At 39.9% G+C, this 22,147-nt stretch overlaps 1 protein-coding gene across 2 annotated transcripts in view; it reads right to left on the bottom strand.

Annotated features, from left to right (window-relative positions):
• Nucleotides 1–21,920, bottom strand: part of USO1 (USO1 vesicle transport factor) — a 57,615-nt gene extending 35,695 nt beyond the window's left edge. For both annotated transcript variants that reach the window (XM_061588851.1, XM_061588852.1), the window contains exons 1-8: nt 21,709–21,920; nt 18,363–18,449; nt 18,181–18,245; nt 17,685–17,764; nt 8,350–8,450; nt 7,177–7,279; nt 4,828–4,883; nt 2,004–2,124 (exon numbers count right to left, since the gene is read on the bottom strand). In XM_061588851.1, coding sequence (XP_061444835.1) covers nt 2,004–2,124; nt 4,828–4,883; nt 7,177–7,279; nt 8,350–8,450; nt 17,685–17,764; nt 18,181–18,245; nt 18,363–18,449; nt 21,709–21,774 — 679 coding nt within the window. In that variant the 5' untranslated portion in view covers nt 21,775–21,920. The remainder of the gene's footprint in view (nt 1–2,003; nt 2,125–4,827; nt 4,884–7,176; nt 7,280–8,349; nt 8,451–17,684; nt 17,765–18,180; nt 18,246–18,362; nt 18,450–21,708) is intronic.
• Nucleotides 21,921–22,147: the final 227 nt, after the last annotated feature.

Genomic DNA, 22,147 nt, shown 5'->3' with positions numbered 1-22,147 from the left:
TAGTAATGGATATGGCAGAAAGAATAGCAAAGTCCAGCCTTGCAAAAAAGCTCACAATCTTACTGGTCTTTAGTCTTTTACTAGCTTGCAGAGTAAAAATCTGCATTTCCATGCTGGCTTTGGAAGAGGAATAGGTTTGCTTCCCTCCCTAGTCACTACAGAAACCAAATGGAGAGCTCTGTCCCTCCTTTGTCAGCCCCCCTCACTCATAGTTACCAAGTGAGTTGTTAAATACACACCCTGCCAATATCTTATTTCATTTATTATATTCATATCCCACCCTTCCTCCCAGAGAGATCTTCTTATACAAAGGATAAAGGTTAATTCTCTAAGCTTGTGAGAAAATGTAGCTACTGCATATAGTATTATAACACAGAAAGTAAGGGCAGCTTAGACAGGGTGTTCTTCCAGCACTTAAGCTGCTGATACTTATACTCAGATCGTCCGAATGCCGCAGGAAGGGTGGTGAAGAACATGAAGCAGAAAGTGGAGAGTCACGAATAAAAAAAGTAGAGTTTACATAAATTAAGAACACACATCTAGCAGTGCATTCATACAAGCTAAGGCTGCAATCCAATGCACACTTAACTGGGAGTAAGTCCTACTAAACCAAATGGAGCTTACTTCTGAGTAGACATGTACTGGATTACAGCATAAGTCATCATCATCAGTGTATTTCAAGATTTTTCAGCTGCTAACAATTATGCTGACATTTTATGTAGTACTAAAATGCCATCACTTCCCAAGCACGTTTTAGAACCGATTCTCACGTTATTTTTTAGTCTGTATTTTCTGTATTCAACAGAGAAGCAATATAACATGCAGTGTCACAATAATCATGCATAGAGCCCATCTGTCTAGACATTACAGTCCAATTATTTGAACTTATTTATTTATTTTATTTATAACAACACTTCTGGACTGTTTTTCCACTGTGACAAAGATTCCCAAAGCAGGTTTATAATACTTTACAAAATCATTAAAATAATTTAAAGCAAGATTTAGCAAGATTAAGAGACAGAATTAAAAACGAAGAGTTGAAAATAAAAATTACAAAAACCTAATTAAATGCCATTGGAATAAAAAAAAAGTGTGCACATAACCCAACAGATCAGGGACTCAGAAAGAACTAAACACAAATTCAGGAAGAGAATGAAAGGGTTAAACAACTAGTCTTAGAGATGCTGCTGAATGGCTTTCCCAGGTACCAGAATCCCATACATCTCTTTAAGGTTACGAAGGAAAACACGAGCACTGTGCTATATCAGCTATTTAAAATTGTGTTTTATTATCTGCAAGCTATTCAAGCAATTTCAGATTGTCTATGGACTGCATTGACTTTTTCCCCTACTGACAATCATCTGCAAATCCTAAAAAGAAATCCATACAGGTGTGTTTCATAGAGGTAGAATACCAGATAATAATAATATAATAATAAAATTTTATTTTTAGGCCGCCTATCTGGCCGAATGAATGGCCACTCTAGGCGGCGTACATAGATCAGTCTTCAGATAATCAGCCCACCCACATCTGTACGTTATAAACTACAATTACCTAGGAATCCTGTACAACTGGTATTTTACCTATTAATTTGTAATAAACTGTAATAAAGACATAGGGCTGCCGATCGTGAGGTATAATAGAAAAGCAATAAACATTTTTAAGGTTCATGAAGCTTCTAATCAGAAATCTCTCATGCTCAGATATAAAAATAGCTATGTATATCTGATAAATGTTGTTGCACCCTATGGTTGTTCTAACTGATGCAGTGCAGATCTAATAATGAAAATTTGTTAGCCTTATTTAAGCAGCAGATCATAGAAGTACACCCCTCCCAAATAATTTCTGGGTATCAACAGTAACTCTGTTAAGAAGGGTTCAGTGCCCTAATGGCTAAACTGACATATGAGAGAAGAATATCAAATAATCAATAAGACAGATTCATAGAAGGATGGGCACTTTTTAATTAACTTCTGGATAACACTGTAGCTTTCAAGGCTTACCTCCATCACTATTTCCCTCATCTGTTATGATATCCAACAATCTCTCAAAGGCATTTTCAAAAGCAACAATTTTCTGGATGGCTGCATTACTTTTTGTTAGCTGCTGAAGTAACAAGACACCCTGTAGGAGGAAAGAGAGACAAAAGTGACCAAAACTTTCCTTCGGGTGGGGGGAGGAGACCACTCTTCCTTAAATGGTACACTAACATTCATGTGGGGAGGTAATGAGTGGAGTACTACAGGGCTCGGTCCTATGCCCAGTCCTCTTCAACATTTTAATTAAAGACTTGGATCAGGAGGTTCAGAGAATGCTTATCAAATTTGCAGAGGATACAAAATTGGGAGGGATCGCTAATACCCTGGAGGAGAGAAATAAAATTCAACGTGATCTTGATAGGCTGGAGCATTAGGCTGAAAACAACGGAATGAAATTTAACAGGGATAAGTGCAAAGTTCTATTCCTGGGGGGGGGGGGGAACCAAGTGCACAGTTATCAGGATGATACTTGGCTCAGCAGTACTACATGTGAGAAGGATCTTGGAATTGTTGATCACAAACTGAATACAAACCAACAGTGCAATATGGCTGCAAAAAAGGAAAATGCTATTTTAGGCTGCATTAACAGAAGTATAGTTTCCAAATTACATGAAGTACTAGTTCCCCTCTATTCAGCACCGATTAGGCCTCATCTTGAGTACTGCATCCAGTTCTGGTCACCGCATTTTAAGGAGGATGCAAACAAACTGGAACAGGTTCAGAGGAGGGCAACAAGGATGATCAGGGGATTGGAAACAAATGAGGAGAGACTGAAAGAACTGGGCATGTTTAGCCTTGAGAAGAGGAGACAGGAGTTATGACAGCGCTCTTCAAGTACTTGAAAGGTTGTTACACAGAGGAAGGCCAGGATCTCTTCTCAATCATCCCAGACTGCAGGACACAGAATAATGGGCTCAAGTTGCAGGGAGCCAGATTTCGACTGAACATCAGGAAAAACTTCCTAACTGTTATAGCTGTACGACAATGGAACAAATTATCTAGGGAGGTGGTGGGCTCTCCAACATTGGAGGCATTCAAGAGGCAGCTGGGCAGCCACCTGTCAGGTATGCTTTAGGTTGGATTCCTGTATTGAGCAGAGGGCTGGACTTGATGGCTTTATAAGCCCCTTCTAACTCTACTATTCTATTATTCTGTTTGCTGCAACAGACTAAGGGCCCATCCATACCTAACCACAAAATGTGTGTTTTCCATTTTTGGTTGGTGGCCTCAAGATCCATACATGTCCTGTTTGTGATCGGATTATTGTGAAAACCCAATTATCAAACATCCATATGTGTGGGCTTTTCTTTTTTTGCTTTAGCATTGGCTGCTCTCCGAAGTCCATCCATTTTCAGTGATAGGTCCATCACTTTTCACGTGCTTTTTCAGACGAGCACAGAAATGAATATATTTTTTAAATTTCCACACATGTGCAGGTTTGTGAATGTGCTATTGGGTGGGAAGGAGACAAGGGGCTTGGCATATGATGGATGAATGCTCATGGGCCTCCTATTGCAGGAAAGACCACGGCATTGCATCCGAACCCACAGACGTTAATGTGATTCATTATCGGTTTAGGAAAGCTTATTGGTTTTTTGATGTATTTCTAATGTGAATTTGTGAACACGAAAATCCGTATTAGTTTGTAATGTCATATGGACGACGATGAATTAATGAGGACACAAAGTTGTAACATTGCAGATTATACAGTCATAAATATTCTTTGTTAAAATATACAGGAAAACAATCCCACTGAAACAAAGTGATTAAAATAGGAGATTTGGGTGAACAGAACAAGAGAATGCCTGCATGAACAGGTGTTTCTTCAAGAATCAGTGGAATGCCAACACGGATGGGGCCTCTCATATTTCCGCAAAGAGTGCATTCCATAACACTGATGCCACCAGTGAAGAAGCCTGCCTCCAAATCACCACAAGATGATGATCATCAGGCCATGCTAGGATTAACTGTATTCCATTTGTAAATTTTAATACCCTTACTGGTCATTGGAGGGTGATGGTCTTTCAGGTAGGTTGGTCCAGAATTGTTTAGGACTTTATATATAAATAACAAGACCTTAAAACTGGCTCGGGCCACATTCACACCAGACATTTATTCCACTTACATAGCTTCCCCCAAAGAATCATGGGAAGTGCAGTTTGTGAAGGCTGCTGAGAGCTGTTAGAAGACCCGTATTGTCCTCACAGAGCTACAGTTTGTCAGAGTGGTTTTACAGTCATTTCCTCTTCCCAAAAAACTCTTGAGAACTGTAGATCTGCGAGGGAAATAGGAATCTTCTAACAGCTTTCAGCACCCTTCACAAACTACACTTCTCAGGATACTTGGGGGGAATCTATGACTGTTTAAAGTGGAATAATGGTGGAATAAATGTCTGGTATGAATGTGGCTTCAGTGGCTAATAGGCAGCTAGTGCAGATCCCTTAACAGATGGACAACAAAAGTGGATTCTGTGAGCTCCTATGGTTGCAAAGAGACTTACACTTCAAGGTCAGAAGGATGAACACCCACCATCCTTTACTCAATAGTCTGAAGATCTCACTCCCTTTTCTGTATTTGAATCCATATCTTACAATCAACAATCTCATTTGGGTATCTATTTGGACGTATGGACTGCTCATATTTATATGTTTAAATTAGGATTGATGTATTATTCCTATTGTTAATGTGAGCAGATGTTCACTTTTTTCTTTGTTATGTATTTCTTTGCAATAAAAATAAATAAGAGATTATTAGATACAACTGTAAAGCTTTATTTTTTCCTACTTACATCATTCCGTATGACCTCTCTAGAATCTGCTAGTAGGTCCATCAGCCTTGAGACACCTGAAAGAAAACCATGATAGGAGATATGTTATGCCCATGCATATGAAGCTTCCTTATCCCAAGTCAAAACAAAAGTAATATATTATTGTTGTTAGGTGGCTTCTAATGTTTAGAGAAATTTAAAATAATCAGCTCCAGATGCTCCCCTTTGGATTACTACATCCTGATGCAGGGGTTCCCAAAGTATGGTCTGTGGACCACTAGTGGTCTGTGAGCTTCATTCGGGCAGTCCACAGCAGCAACTCTGAGAAGCGGTGTTTGTGTGTGTGAATAACAGGGGTCACAGTGGCTGCTCCATCATTCTTACAACTTGGCGGTCTGGGTGGAAGGTGAGCAAGACAGACCAGAAGTGAATGGCGGGGGCGGGGGGAGGCTTTGCACGCCTCAGAGGAATAAAGCTGCAGCTGGCCCAAAACCCGGGGAGGTTCTAAGTGGGGAAAAGAGGCTCACAAAGGCATGAAAGGAGTAGAGAGTCTACACGAGAATAAAGAAAGCAGCAAGAAAGAGGGGAACAGGCTAAAAGAATGTATGCAAAGGAAGAATGGAGTCACCAGTTTATAAAAAAGGATTGTACTCAATGTCTAAAAATGGAAATCATTAAGTGGTCTGTCAACACCTGCAGCAATTTTTTTAAGTGATCTGGGGGTGGAAGAGTTTGGGAACCACTGTCTTAGTAGATATTCTAGCTAAATTTCAGACAATGATACTTTTTCCTGTCTTCAGGCTGCTCTGGATGGAGTTACACAACTCATTAAGAATTAGATTCACAGTTTGGAAAATGCTATTGGTCATTTCTGGGAGGGCAAGTGGCCTTAATGCCATGGAGTACCTTTCACCAGCTTATGTTGGTGAGCCAGCTACAGTCTTTCCTAGACAAAAATAGCCTGGCTATAGTAATTATGTCCTTGTAATATCCTGTTTGGATTACTGCAACATTGCTCAGTTCAGAAACATACTAATTTATCTGCTGTATTCTGAACTCACTGGGAGCAAGCATGTGGTACAGATCTAGTCAATCAGTCTTGTCAGTTTGGGGGCCCAATGGAAGGTGCTGGTTTTAACTTTAAAGCCCTAAATGGCTTTAGAATAAAAAATATCAAAGATCACCCCCTCCCACAAGAACTTTGTTGTTGTTGTTATGTGCCTCCAAGTTGATTACGACTTATGGTAACCCTATGAATCAGTGACCTCCAAGAGCATCTATTATAAACCACCCTGTTCAGATCTTGTAAGTTCAGGTCTATGGCTTCCTTTATGGAATCAATCCATCTTTGTGTGGCCTTCCTCTTTTTCTACTCCTTTCTGTTTTTCCCAGCATTATTGTCTTTTCTAGTGAATCATGTCTTTTCATTATGTGTCCAAAGTATGATAACCTCAGTTTCATCATTTTAGCTTCTAATGATACTTCTGGTTTAATTTGTTCTAACACGCAATTATTTGTCTTTTTCGCAGTCCACGGTATGCGCAACACTCTCCTTCAACACCACATTTCAAAGCAGTTATCCGCCTTTTTCACTGTCCAACTTTCACATCCATACATAGAAATCGGGAATACCATGGTCTGAATGATCCTGACTTTAGTGTTCAGTGATATATCTTTGCATTTGAGGACCTTTTCTACTTCTCTCACAGCTGCCCTACCCAGTCCTAGCCTTCTTCTGATTTCTTGACTATTGTCTCCATTTGGGTTAAGGACTGTGCCAAGGTATTGATAATCCTTGACTAGTTCAATGTCCTCATTGCCAACTTTAAAGTTACATAACTCTTCTGTTGTCATTACTTTCGTCTTCTTGACGTTCAGCTGTAGTCCTGCTTTTGTGCTTTCCTCTTTAACTTTCATCAGCATTCGTTTCAAATCATGACTGGTTTCTGCTAGTAGTATGGTATTGTCGGCATATCTTAATTATTGATATTTCTCCCTCCAATTTTCACACCTCCTTCATCTTGGTCCAATCCTGCTTTCCGTATGATATATTCTGCATATAGATTAAGCAAATAGGGCAATAAAGTACACCTGTCTCACACCCTTTCCAATGGTGAACCTAAGTATTAAGCTCCCCAAAGGTACCAATGCAGGACCACACCCTGTATCTTTTCTGCACAAGTGAGAACCTTTTCATTCATCCAGGCTTTTAGTATGTCTTGATGGATGTTTTTATTTGGTTGTCTTTTACTGGTCTTTCCTTGCTTTATCGTATGGATTTTTATAGATTTTTTATTTTTTGTAAACTGCTTTGGTAGGTTGCTATACTTGAAACGCAATATAAAAATGTTTTTTTTAAGAAGTACTTACCCATGGGGCTGACTAGTATTATCTGCTGCACATGGGGTCCCTGCTGTTTTAATAACACTGTAAGAAGCTTCACTCCAGGCCACCGGACATGAAAATCAAACTCCTGTAATTTATTATGCTAAGCATTAAAATCCACTGTATTTCACTGTTTACTAATTATTCTAGACAAGCTGATATTTATGACATTATGTTAACATACACACCCTGCTTCTGTCAAAGAAAGTCTACTTCCTTGTCTAAACGACAATCAAATTAAAGCATAATAGTACCATTAGCATTTGTATAGTGGTTTATACACATCCTCAGTAATCCTTACAAACACCCTGAAAGGTAGGCCAGTATTGTTATTCTTACATTGAAAATGACGGGTGGAGAGATACGTCAAGGATGCAAATGAAACATGGTTACTTCTTAAGGCCATCTAGTCTGCTCACGGCGAAGGCTAAATTTGCATCAGGGACTTTCTGATTCACAGCTCCATCATTTAGCCACTATAGTATAATTAATTTATTATTTCTGAAAAACCTATTTGTCTTCCTGGAGATGTAACCATTTTACTTTAACTCCTGAACCAATCTAATGAGGCTTGAAGGCATGAACTGAAACTGAGAACAAGTTGCTACACTACTTAAATAAAAACATGATTTATTACGTTTATATCCTGCCTTTCTTCCTAAATTCTCAAAGTGACATGCCTCTCCTCCCCCATTTTATCCCCATAACAATCATCTAAGGCAGGTTAGGTTGAGAGACAGTGACTAGCCCAAAGTCACTCAGTGAGCTTCAAGGCTGAATGGGGATTTGAACCTTGATTTCCCAGGTCCTAGTCCAACACTCTGCTACATAATACTGGTTTTCACTTATAAGAACAGGCCTAATATAAGGAGATTTCTCAGCTAAATACATCTAAAGCTGCCTGGGCATAAAAAATAATGGTTTTAGATGAAGCTCAGTTGACCTGATTCAATGTTTCAACTATCCAGGATTCCATAAAACTGTTTGAAAACTGAATTCTGTTTGGTCCATTAGTTCCAGTCACAGTGGACAAAAGAATGCATGATTCAGATCAGCACATCTCAGTCAATAACCTCTGAAACCATCTTCGGTATCTGTGGTGAAGAGTCTTGAGATTAATACAGTTTCATTCATGGCAACATTATCTATAGTTCTCACCTCCAAGTAGGTCAACAATAGAGTGACATTTTCTTGCTGCTTAATGAAAATTTCTGTAAATTGACTTCCAAGATCTTCAACTTGTTTTTGTGAATTTTCTTCTGAAACATTAACAAAGATGCAATTACAGCACAGCTTTAATCACTTTAATCACTTCCATAACTGCCAACAAGTACTATTGGAGTAAATGTAATATAAATACAAAACTGCCAAATACAAGCTTAAGAAATAATTGTCATCCACCACACTGTCAATGCTACAGAGCAAACAATGTGTACTACAGATTTCCTAACCTCAGGCATGAAAGTTGACATGAACTTGCTTAGAAAATGCTGACGAGAAAGTCAGTAAAGATCCTAATGAAGAGATAATTATATTAACAAAGAAATTATTTATTAGAAATATTTCTATCCTACCCATCCTTCTAAATGTTCAAATTAATCTCACCAGGCATGCAAACACTATGCAAACATTAAGTATTCAAACAACACTCTATACGGGTATTTATGGATAGGGCATCAGCTTTGGTAATGTTAATACTATAGCACACGCTCCATCTATGAATTCAAAGCAAATTTGCAGATATGATCCAAATTATCATCCCCTACTAGTAAATCTGCTAAATGGCTCAACTTGTAGGATTCTGCTGTTGGGCACGTCACCGACACTATTTCATGCGCCATACTTTTCTTTATTTCTTGCCACAACTTGTATAGACCAGGATTACAATAAGGACTAGTATCCACCACTTCAGGTAGAACAAACAACAGTTGTGATTGTCCAAATGGGGGGCTTACTATCATAGCATGGACACAGCTCTCACAGAGTCCTAAGGTAAAGTAAAATTTAAAAAATGACAGAAGACTTAAAAGAAAAAAGCAGGGAGAGAGATAAAAATGAAGATTGCCTAACTGCTCTAACTGGAGAGAAAATTCTGACAATGCTACCACTGAAGCAATCAGAAAAGAACTCAGTGGAAAGAGGCCCATACCCCTTAAATTATGCCGTCTGAGGGCCAGGTACAGGCCTGCTGCCAAAATCCTTTACTGCCTAGCTCTACAAGATTCTGAATGTTGTCTTGTGCAAGCACACACCTGTATGTGAGCCTGCACAGAGCCCATGAAGAAGAAACTACCATACAGAAATGACATCCTCTTTACTGTAGGATGAATTAGCATTTTAGATACATTTTACTAATTTTTCACAAGTAAAGAATATTCTGAATGCCTTCCCAATTTGTAGAAACTTCCTTTATTTTTAAAGGGTTGAAAAAACATTGTCTTGTGGTTTTTAACAAACAGATACAAAAAAAATTATCCCAGCTCTTGTGGTTTAATGGGCTATTCTAAGCAGCACACTCTTGGTCTGCTCATTTAAAAGCAGTCAAGACCCGTTTGACTTATCTTTTACACACTCCCCTTATAACTTTTTTGCTGTAAAGAGAAAATGCTAAAGTTTTGCTAACACAAATATTAATCACAGAAGTCTGTTGCTGACAGTCCTCCATAAACTGTCTGCCTATTAGCTACTGTGCCAAGATCAAGATTCTGGTTTTGGTGTGCAAAGCCCTGTGCAGCTTGGGACCAGGATACCTGAAAGATTGTCTTACCTCTTATATACCCAGTCGATCACTGTGTTCTGCAGGTGAGGGTCTCCTGCAGATACCATCTCATCTGGAGGTCCGTTCCGCACAACATGGAAAATGGACCTTTAATATTGTGGCACCTATGCTTTGGAATTCTGTCCCCTTAAATATTAGATAGGCACCATCTGTGTTATCTTTTCGGTGCCTACTGAAGACCTTCCTCTTTCAACAAGCCTTTTAAGTAGAGACCTTATGCCAATATGCATCTGTGTTGGAACTGCTTTTTAAGATGTTTTAAAGATTTTTTTATAAGATTTTTTAAAGATGTTTTGTTTTAATATGTTTTAGTCTTTTGCTTTTAAGATGTTTTTGAGTGCTTTCAGTACTTTTAGTTGCCACCCTGGACTCCTTCTGGGAACAGGGGGTTATATATTTAATAAACAAACAAGTTTATACAAAGCAAATAATGACTCGATTTAGTCATCATATACAATCTATTAAACTAAGCCCAAACATTTTCTTCAGATTGGACAATGCTATACTTTCGACATATCCTATTCACAGCTTCTTATTCATGTAGCTACTTGTTCACTCTCAGTGCAAAAACAACACCAGAATGGTCTTCAATATGGAATAGCAGCATCTCAACTCCCATGTAAATTATATAGAATCACAGATGTCTGGCATAACTTTTCCAAAGAAAATGTTCTACAATTCATACATGGGAGTTACGAAGACCAGAGCTACTGGTTCCATGCCACCTGTCCCTCTCTTCCAGGATAAAAGCACACCTGGAAACTGACGTCCCTTATTTCTTCTTGCAGTTTGTTATAGGCTGTGATGGACCGCAAGAGCTCGGTGGTCCTTTGCTAGCACCTTGCCCTCTTAGCAGGCCCTGATCCACACCACCAAGCACCAACCAGGCAATGGCTCCTCAGGAGACCATATTTGGACTTTGCCTGGAGACTACCTATGCTAGAAGGAGTAGGGTGGGGCACTCATTCATCTGCCTGATGGGAGGGAAAGATCACAGCTACAGAGCCTCAGCAAGAATGAAGAATGGGGAAAGTTGGAGGACATAAAAAGCCTCAGAGATGGGGAAGGGGGCAGTGAAAGTCCAGAGAACAGGCTAGAATAAGTGAGGCCTCTAAGTGAGGGGCCTCCGCATAAAGGAGGAAGGGTTGGCCCTTACTCCCCTGCCAGAGGCCATCTTCAGGCTCTCCTGCTAAGCTCCACTGGTTGGGGCCAAAGAGGAAATCCCTGCATCCCTAGGTTTACTCAGTCCCCTTCCTCCACAGGAAAGGATAGCAATCCTGGACTTAAGTCTGCCAAGATTAATAGCATAGAAGCCAAGCACTCCAGGAGAGGAGACCTACAGACAGACTTTACTTACTGTTGAGAGTAACCTGGAACATGGTGGAAGCTAACCTGTGAGGCAACAGAGCTGAAATTATACAGCCACGAGAGTGTCTATATGCTATAGCCAGCATGGATTTTTTGCATTCTGCAATGTTACATTGAAAATACCCTCACATGCCATTCTGATGCTTCCCATAACCTCATTTCAAAAGAAAACCTTACAAAACTTATAGTCCTGAACTCAGAAACGCTTGCTTAACAGCCCTCTAAGTATTCATGGTGATACATGAAACAGAGAGAATCTAGAGTTCAAAGTGACAAACAAAGAGAAAAAAATCCAGGGGTCTCATAATTTGTTGAAATTAATTAAAAATCAGCCATATTCACAGAGCACCTGTAATCCTATCACTGGCCTTGCCCCATACTCTGACCTTCATCTTCTTCAGTTTAAAAATTAAAAAATGCCTGGCTGATTTTTAATTAATTTAAGAAATTTAACATAGGACTGTATGATAGCACAGGCATGCTCAGTAAGAACCAACTGTCAGTATTCTAAAAGCCAGACTCACAACTGTTTGGCGTGGCTAATCAGAGAGCCACACCTACACCAGACCTTTATTGCACTTTAGACAGTCATGGCTTCCCCCAAAGTATTCTGGAAAGTGTAGCTTGTGAAGGGTGCTGAGAGGAAACTCGTATTCCCCTGACAGAGCTCCAGTAGCCAGAGGGGTTTAACAGTCAGCCCCTCTTCTGGAGATTGTAGCTCTGTGAGGGGAAAAGGGCCTCTCCTACCAACTCTCAGCACTCTTCACAAACTACACTTCCTAGGATTCACAATATTTTCCTTTTGGAAAGGAAAAGGGCTTTCCCTCCATCCAGTAACCACCCACCCAATCTCATCCCCTCCCCTTACCCTTCCTCCCCTTCTCTCCTCCTTCCTCCTCCCTGAACCCCTGAACAGTTTCATCTATGCAAACATGATTATACGGGAGTAAATCCAATTGAGCAGGCAAATGATCAAACCTGCCCTTCCCTCCTATCCCTTCCCTCTCCCTTCCCACCCCTCCCCTTTTCCTTCCGTCACCTCCCCCTTCTCCCCCGTCAGTTTTACCTTTCCTAAGCATGAACTCCATAAGCATGGAAACGAACAAACCTCCCCTTCCTTCCCCCTCCCTCCTCTCCCCTCCCCTTCCAATCACCCCTCCCCTTCTCAGTTTTACCTATCTTAAGCATGATTGCACAGGAGTAAATCCCACTGAACTCAATAAGCATGCGAATGATCAATCCATTCTCAGCAAACTTGCACAGGATCCCATTTCTTACCTCCCAGATTAAAAAGCAGAGACATTCACAAATAGGCAAAAAAAACCCTTGTGGTTTACATGCGTACCTATAGCCAACAGATATTTCTATCAAACTTAAAAAGCAGGAAATTAGGCAGCTATAGTAAATGCACTAGGGGAGCAGGAGACCTCACCTCCTCTCTGAGATATTGTACTGCCCTACAAATTGATAAAAATGCAAACACAATTTGGGTTGGTCTTTCACAGTGCAACCCACTTCCTGGAAGAATTATGTAATGTGCCTCTGAGCATGTGGTGAGTGGTGGCAACACCTGCAACCAGCCCAAATAACAGAAACAAGTCATCTGCTGTGCTGATCTTGTTTTAGCAGGGAGGAAGCAACAATATTAAGACAGATGATATAGTTCAGATAGTCGCTTTAAATATGTCCAATTCACTTTGCAATTTTAGTGAAGCATTTTCTTTTGCTTCTGTTTCTGTGAATATGTGAAGTACAGCGATACTTTGCAAAATTTACACTAAAAAACTGTGGAATAATGGCACTGACTATTCTGCAGAATAGCATCCAATGGACATGAGGAGTGTCTCAGTTTGCACAAGATAAAACAGTGGGAGGTGAAATATATTCTAGCAAATTTTTAGGTGTGCTCTATGTTTTTAATTGACCATGCCCACCCTTCCTTAAGTGGAGTGGTTTAAGCATAGCAGGCTGAAGCCATGCATCTTGGAAAGGCCAAGGTTTTTTCCCAACAGCTAGATTCATTGCTTAAGTAGCAACATATTGTAATCAGTCTGATTTTACATCAAACTGCAGTTTGAGATTCAACTGTTAATGCATCCAAAATAGAAACAGAAGACAACCTCCAGTTTGAAACACAAAAGGCTGTCTTCACCATCATATGACATTGACCAATAAAAAGACTTTGAATTTAATAAAAATAAATTTGACACAGATTTCTAGGATGAATAATGATCTACATTAAATACTGTGTAGAAAGAGTAGTATCTAGCTCCTTTTAACCCCATTCCTCATATGTGCAGCAAATATGCTTTCCTGTTAGCTATACTCCTTCTTTGACCTCTGGAGGCCATGCCTCCCTCCAATCTGCTCCCCTCCCTTCAGTCACTCAGTTTTTGGCAATGCAGGCTACGGAAGAGCCATGATGGTGCTGCCATAGACGGACAGTTGGGCCAGTGTTGGCAAGCACAAAATAATATGCCAATAGAGAAAATCTAGGAATCTTTTGGACAACAACTGCATGGACGTGGACAAAACAATATAGTAACAGTAAGAAAGCCTCATATGCATATCAAAATTATGCTATTAAGCAGGTTATAACGCACCTGACATTGTTAGTACAATATCATGACAAAATATCTTAAAATTAGCTGCTTGATAAAATATTTATTCAAATGTATAAAACATGTTTACTACATTACTTCAAATGGACCTTGGGATCTAAGTGCTGTTAAGATGAAACCAATTTCTATGGAAGTACATTAAACAAAACATGCTTATATGCACAGCATTGTTTAAAAAGGACACTGTAACGGAGACCATTTTGAATTTCAATTTGCTGCTGTAAAATGTTTGCAATTCAGCAGTTATTCCTGAACACCATGTTTTCGTATTGCCCCCATTGTACTAATACATTCATGTATTTTAATTTAATACAAGACATTATTGAAGACAAGCCACATTTTTCTCCATTAGTTATTATTTTGAGCAACCAAATGGCTTCTCTTTGACATGAAAGGGGCCCAAACAGCTTTAAATTTGGAAGTGTAAGAGCGAAAACTCTGAGAATAATACTTGCAAAAGTCTGTACAGTATCCTTTTGACAATAGATTAAAGGTGTTGTGAGTTAGTAAATGCATGGAACTACAACTAAAGCCACACCATGCTAATATAAATTCAGGCTGCTTTACCTTCAGAATCATCTGTAAAGGCAGACAAGGAAAGAGAGAGATTCAAAAATGAAGCAGTTTTCCATTTAGTACTGCACAAAAGATCAGTTAATGGCATAAAACTGATTTCAGAAGGAAGAACTACAGATCAACGCTTACTACAGTGGGTTACTTGATTAGTCCAACTCAGGGATCTCTAAACAAATTTTGTTATATATATCCTCTGGAGACCCATCAAAGACACCACAATCTTATATATCCTAAACCTTGATCTCCACCCTCAAGTTTTTGTTCTCTTAAAAGAAGCAGGTGCCCCCCCATTAGATGCCTTGGTTTGGGTGACTCATAAAAGCTTATCAGCCATCAGAAGGAAGAGATAGCATAATCCCCAACACTGGCCTGGCTCAGACCACCCGCCACTTGACTGTCCCCTCCCCGAGATTTCTGCATCAGTTGTCATTCTAATTGCTGTGATATATCTGTAATGTAGCTGAATGTGTTTGTTTTCCTATGTCCCTTCTTCCTTGTGTGCCATGTCTATTATTTTGTAAGGTGTTCTGGTAGTTCAATGCTTAGTTCAATTTTAAGCATTTAATAAATAAATGATCAGCTCACAAAATATAATTCCCTTCTTAGTTTGCATTTCACACTCTATTATCTAAAATTCAGAAGATTACTTATGAAGACATACTTATGCAAGTCGTTATTTTGGCACATTCAAATGTATCCATATAATGCAAAAAGGTTGAACTGAAAGATGGAAGTTAGAAGCTCTGTCAATCCCATTCTTCAAGTTTTATTCAGCATAAAAAGGAATATTCCAGAAAACTACCTGCAAGTATTTCTATCTTGAATGCATATTAAATGTAAGCAGTAAGTTCTGTGCAGCTACTTTGTATCATAAGTTTCTTCCATTTATTTTATAAATGTTGTTCAGCTTTTCAATAACCTACCTGTCCTCCAATTAATCAGGAAAAGCATTAAAACACTTGTAGAATTAAAAGAAACGTGTCCTGCAAGAACTCCAAAGCCTCCTCCCCAAGTCAGCCCATAAACAGTTGTACCGCTTCCACACATTAGCAGAACCAGGACAGGCATGAAGATAATTTGGTTGTGGCTAACTTGACACAGCAGATCTAGTTCAGGTCTTAGTGCAATACAGTAGGTTTAGTGCAATAGCGGTAAGACACGTGACTGACTTTTCCAAAGCACTCTGAAAAGCACTCTGAAAAGACAGGACAACATCCAAAAGAGTGACTGGCCACATTTGGCCCATCCATCTGGGCCAACCTCTAGATCAGCCTTTCCCAACCAGTGTGCCTCCAGCTGTTGTTGGACCACAACTCCCATCAGTCTCAGCCAGCATTGCCAATGGTCAGGAAAGATGGGAATTGTGGAGGCACACTGGTTGGGAAAGGCTGCTCTAGATCTTAGCAAACTGCAAGAAGAAGATGCAGCACTCTTGTTTTCCCACTACTTTTGTAAAGAAACTCATTCAGAAAGATCCATCAAGAATGTTATCATGGGACAGACCTTGAAATTCTATTTCGCAATTACAAGCAAAAATAAAACATCGATATAAGTTAGTCGTGTTTCTTTCTGCCTCCCTCACTTGTTTGTAAAACATATGAGGGGCCCTCACTCAGCCTTTTAAGAAATGCCCCCTCATTGACCTATAAAGTGATCAGGTCAGCCAAATCTGTGTCCTCCTGATAAATCTGTGTCCTCCTGACATTTCTGTCTGAAAATCATTAATTTTACAGTACACCTCAGAGTTTGCTACAAAAATCAGTAACAACAGCCAGCCAGCTTCCGGTTCCACTGTACAGAAGCAGAGGACTCCACTGGACGGGAGGAGCACTCATTGCCCGCATACTGCAAGTTATAGAAAAGAGGGTATACACATTCTGACAAGCTTCATTTGTCCTTTACTGAGCCCTAGATAGCACAAAAATGAGGCATGGTTCCAGCCTTTGGAGATTATATGTTTTATCTTCAAGACTGCTTTGTCTGATGGGGAATGACATTTAAGGTCAGTTGGCAGTTTTAGCAATGTTAAAGGTGAAGCACCTTATGATATCAATAAACAAAGTACTTGCACATTACAATTAAGCAAGAGCCTGTGGTAGTTGATAAATTTTGATAAAATACTCTATTTAACAACATACTCCATTTGTTTTGAAGTATTACAGCATCACAAACTGGATTCTATGAAAGTTGAGCACCTGTGTTTATGTTAAAGGACAATAAAAATAGTTTCTGTGACAGAAAGATATACTGGGCTGGTTTGGACATAACAGAAACTAGGGTTCAGTGTCACGTGACTAAAAGTGCATGAGTCTTGGGCACATGTACTTCCACTCTCCTGATAAAGCTGCAAGGAACAGATTGGAAGCATCCAATTTCAGTTTTAAACTAATCATCTTTATCTATTTGCCCAAGGGATCACCTCCTCCTGTTCTGTCCTATCTGTTCAACACAATTGGCTGAGGAGGCCTTCTTGGTTGTACTGCATTTTTAAGAAGTGCATTGGACAGTGACCAGGAGGACAGCCTTCTGTGTGATGGATCCCCCTTGAACTCAGGTGGATGCTGATGCAAGTGGTGTTTTGGTGGCTTTGGTGGGAATATCTGTATTCCCAGGGGTTTGCTGAAATTGTTCCAAAAGTGGCATCATGTTAATTTGCCCTAGAATGCTGCTGTATTTTCTTTTTTTGAGATTTTACTCCTGTTTCAGCATTTGAAATTGCTTAATGGACTATTGTATTTCTTCTCTTGTGCACCATCTTGAGACACTATATGAAAAGTGGTATACAAATAATACCTAAATAAACCAGGGATAGAGACCTTGTGGCCTCCCATCAGTCCCAGTCAGCATGGCCAATAGTCATCATTGTGGTTTGTCTGAACTAACCATAGTTTAAATTAACCACCTTTCCTGAGTTCAGACATAACAAAGAACTCTGGTCAGTTACAATGGAAGCCAGATGCTTCCAATCTTCTCTTTGCAGTCATACCAGACTGCAGAGGAGGGATGTGTGCCCAACCCTCATGCAGGCTCATTCGTGTAATGCTAAACTGGGCCACTGCATTGTTTTATTCTTTACTAATAACTGGATAATTAAACCAAATTATTAAATCTAGTTATTAAGGAGATAAAATAAAAAAGTAAGTGCATACCTTGTTCTTCTTCTTCCAAATCATTGGACATGATATTGTAAAGGGTATCCAAAGCATAGCCAATTATTTCAGAATCTGAACTGTGAATACAAGTACAATGGTCACTGAATGAAAACACATCGACACAAGGTTCTTTTTAGAACAAAGATCCTAAAATAGTTATGGTACATGTTTAGGGATTGTGACTCTCTTCTTGGCAATTACTGCTTTACATTTAAGATCAGCTTTTCTATACAAAGAGTCTGGCAACAAAAATCATTATTTTTGAAGCTTTTTGCATTTGCTGAACATGAATGCTAGGATAAACATTCCACTATAACTAAAAACAAACCAATAAGGTTTTTATGGACTCTGATAAATTTGTTACTCATCAAAAATCATGCCATTACATCACTTTCACATTAACTTGAATTCAACTGCAGCTTCTGTTACATGGCAGAGGAAGTAAGTAATGAGGAGCACTTCTTTGCATATAGATGTTTCTTAAGATGCTTACCGATCTGTCTGAAGAACATGGATAAGATGAGGCATAGCTTGAATCCCCACTTCCAGGCGGTATTTCTGGCAAATTGAAGAAGTAACAACTAAAACCAAATTATAGACTTCTCAAATTGCCACCAAGTTCTGTTAAGTGTCATATACAATTAAAGCTCTATATAAGGAATAAAACACACATACCTTTGAAAGAGATTTTAGTGCACGTACAGCATCCCTGCGATCATCAAGTAAGGTTGAAGATGCTACTCTATCACATAATTTCTGTATCTATACGAGGAATAGGAAAAAATAGAAAGCATTTTTTAAAATGGTCCATAAGTCGTAGTCGACTTGGAGGCACATAACAACAACAACAACAACGTTATTTGTAAACATATTTTCCTCCCTCCATCCTTGATCTGTGCTAACAGAGTTGACATTGAATCTGTTCCATCAGCTTCAGTGGAAAAACAAGTATCAAGGTCAAACTATTGGTCCATCTAGCCCAGCATTGTCTAACTGACTGGTAACAACTTTCAATAGTTTCAGACAGGAGTCTTTCCCAGCCCTACCTGGAGATTCTACACAGTGAATCCTGGGACGTTCTGTATGTAAAGCTTCTTCTTACCACTGAGCTACAACCTTTTCCCACACATAAACTCTAGAACAAAAGGAGCAGCAAACCTAGAATCATAGTTAAGAATGTTTAACCTACATCCCAAATTATGTATATTTCTACAATAAAGAATTTTGAAGTTGCATGTGTGAAGACTCTCGCTTATTTTGTTAGCACACCAGCTACTCAATAGCACGTGCCAAATGAAAAGATGACATGGATTGAGAACCACAGAACTCACAGAAGGCTAAAAGGTTTTTTTGAAAGCTAAGGTGCTAGTTGTAAAAGAATAGATTTCTTCAAAATGTTTCCACTCCTTCAAGTATTTTCCTTTAGAGTGCAGTGCAGTTATTAAATTCTTAATTGTTCAACCCCTCACCCAAGCTGGATTGCAATTAAAACCCAAAATGTATCATACCAATTAGCATAATAAAAAGCAAGAGAGGAACAACACACACGCCCCAATACACAGCAACATAAACACTGTTCAGCTGCCACCTCCACCTCCACCTCTCCAGAGCAGAATACAAAAACAAAAGACAGAGCGAAATGCCATCAGCCTACCAATGAAGACATTTTAGGCCAAATCTCCACACGACTTCACCCAGAAGTTCAATATCTGTATTAAAAAGCATGGGAGACAACCCTTGCAGTGCCATGTAAAGAAGAAGCCACAAGCTGAAGCAGCAGTCTCCCATGCACCAACTGGAACCACCATAAAGCAATTCTTCTCAGTCCGATCAGAGTAAGGTGGCCAAGAAAGACACTATGATTGATGGTACTGAATGCTGATGAGTGGTCCAGGACAATCAACAGGGTTGCTCACTAATATGCTATATACATCCTACAAGTTAGGGGGCAGGCTGCAGGATACTCTAAACCATCTTCAAGGCCATCCCCAATAATACACCACAATACACTACTGGCTTATACCTGGGCACATTTTAAAATGGCTAGGTCTTCAGTGTCAAGGGACACAGCCATCTTAGCATCTACAGAGGCTCCTGACTATGGTCAAAACTAATTACAAGTAGATTTATGGAACTGATCAACTAACAATACAGGAGTGAGCTACTTTATACCAAGGCAGAACACTGGTCCATCTAGTATACACCAGTTTTCTTCAATAACGTCTGGGGACCCAACTCCCATAATCCCTGAGAATTGGCTATGTTGGTTAGGGATGGTGGCAGTTGCAGTCCAAGGATAAAGAATACTGGACTACACTGACCAACAGTTCTCTATGGTTATAGTTCTCTCATAGTTCTCTATGGTTTCAGACTACGGCCTCTACGAGCTCTACCTGGAGGTGCTGGGGATTCAATTTGAGACCTTCTGCATGCAAAGCAGATGTGCAGATGCTCAGACACTGAGATATGGCCCAAGAGTTTTGCTTCAATCTAATATCCATCATAGAGTTCTCTTGTTTCTTATAATAGCACATAGTATCTGAGGCTTGAATTGAACTCTCAGATTTCTTTCTTCCGTGTTGTTCTAAAATATAAAACAAAATCCATCTGGGCATGCTGCAAATCTTAACAGAAAAAGGGGTGGGCGGGCAAGATGCTTGACCTTTTGTTCTGCAGCAGCTCAAGATCACTCTAAGAGTAGAAAAGGGAGATACAGTGTACCCATACGTTTTCCTCCTACAGGTGAAAAAAACTGCTTGGGATGAATAGTTTTAAACTAAAAAGTGACTGAAGGTGGGAAATTGTTAAAATAACCTCTCCCCACTCATTCTTTCTCCCCTCAGTCTTGTAGCTCATCAAGGTTACTCTTGCTTTTTTAGAAAAAGACAACAGAGGAAAATAAATGGAACTCTATGTAATGTGTAGTTTGAGCCTCAGAAAGCTGATTTTTCAATGAAACAGGTTAGCCTTGCATGCACACACACAATACTATTAATTGCAGACTTTTTTGTATAGAATTCAAGGTTAAGATGGACATTTCCCTAGTGTTCAGTATAGTGCCACAAATGCCATTCATACTGGAAGAAAAAATATGTACCCTTGTTCTATTCCAATGTGTAAATCATATATTTAAAGTTTTTAGCATAGCAATGTGGAGTCTACCTTTTTTGGCAGGATTTCTGAGCAACAAAGATATCCATACTATGAATGTTCAGAATATAAGGGAGAATTGTTTCCCCTTGGACTCATTAGCATGATCAAAGGTCATAAAACTTTTTATTTTATTGCAGCCTCTGCACTCAGATAATTTCAGTCTAGCTCTGAATGGAAACAAGACTCCTGCAGTCACAATCAGTTGAGAAAGATTCTTCACACCTTAGTTTTTTTCCAGTTATTAATCATGCTCAGACCAAGTTAAGGTAAGTGAGAGCTCTTGGACAACGAAGAAGTTTGTGGCCCTACTGTGATGCCTTTCCCTCCTTTGCAAGTATGGAAACCTACAGCAAAAACTCAATCTGATTTGAAAAATGAAATGGACTGCCTTCAAGTTGATTCCAAGACAGCAACTTATGCAAACTAATGGGAGTGAGATGGCCGCCTACACAGCAAAGATGGAGCAGGTCTGAAGTGATGAACTCAGCCATCCCACCAATTAGATTTTTAGATATGCACCTACAACAGATAGAGAGACATACAACAGAGACACTGCTTCACATAAGACGTCTGTATTCACACCCAGAGACCTTCGTACACGTACATTTGAAAAAAACAGGTACCTCATTCACAGGTAACACTCGGAGAGAAACCTCTCTGATAATTGTACGCGCAAACCTAGACTGCTTAATACGTGAACCAACCGTGTGATGTGTGTGTGTGTTGGGGAACAACGTGGGCGGGCAAAGTAGGAAATTAGCCGGAAACACGGGCGCTATGAGAACTGTGCCGAAACGCGCCAAGTGGGTCGCTTGTACGGAGACCTGACAGTCCGCCCAAACTTTCCCCACCAGGCCGACTGACTCACCGTCTCGGCACCGGAAGGCTGAGGCCCACCGCTCTGGGCGCCCATGACACCCCGCAAGAAGTTCATCTTCTGTTGCCTGCCTCTCCCTCGGAGGACTCCTTAGGCCGCGACTGTTCTCTGGGACCCCGTCAACTCGCGTCAGCAGGTGTAGCAGCAGCAGCTCCACCAATGCGCCTGCGCCAAGACGTGGCACAAAGGAAGCCACCATAGAGAGAGAGAGAGAGAGAGAGAGAGCGGAGCGACCCACCAATTGAACTTCCGGTTTCGGTAGACTTTTCTTTCTCTTCAAGATAGAAGGACAAGCCACCCATAGAACACAATGGAGAAACCCAGGATTTTAATGCACCTGTGATTGGGCAGTAGGTGGCTGTCCTCAAACAAAAGACACCCGCTCGTGCTCTAAATCAGTTCTTATTTCGTGTCTGATTGCTTTAATTTT

The sequence above is a fragment of the Rhineura floridana genome, chromosome 11 (genome assembly GCF_030035675.1).
Source record: "Rhineura floridana isolate rRhiFlo1 chromosome 11, rRhiFlo1.hap2, whole genome shotgun sequence".
Lineage (NCBI taxonomy): Eukaryota > Metazoa > Chordata > Lepidosauria > Squamata > Rhineuridae > Rhineura > Rhineura floridana.
Note: the sequence above shows the minus strand (reverse complement) of the source record. Positions and strands in the feature narration are given on the sequence as shown.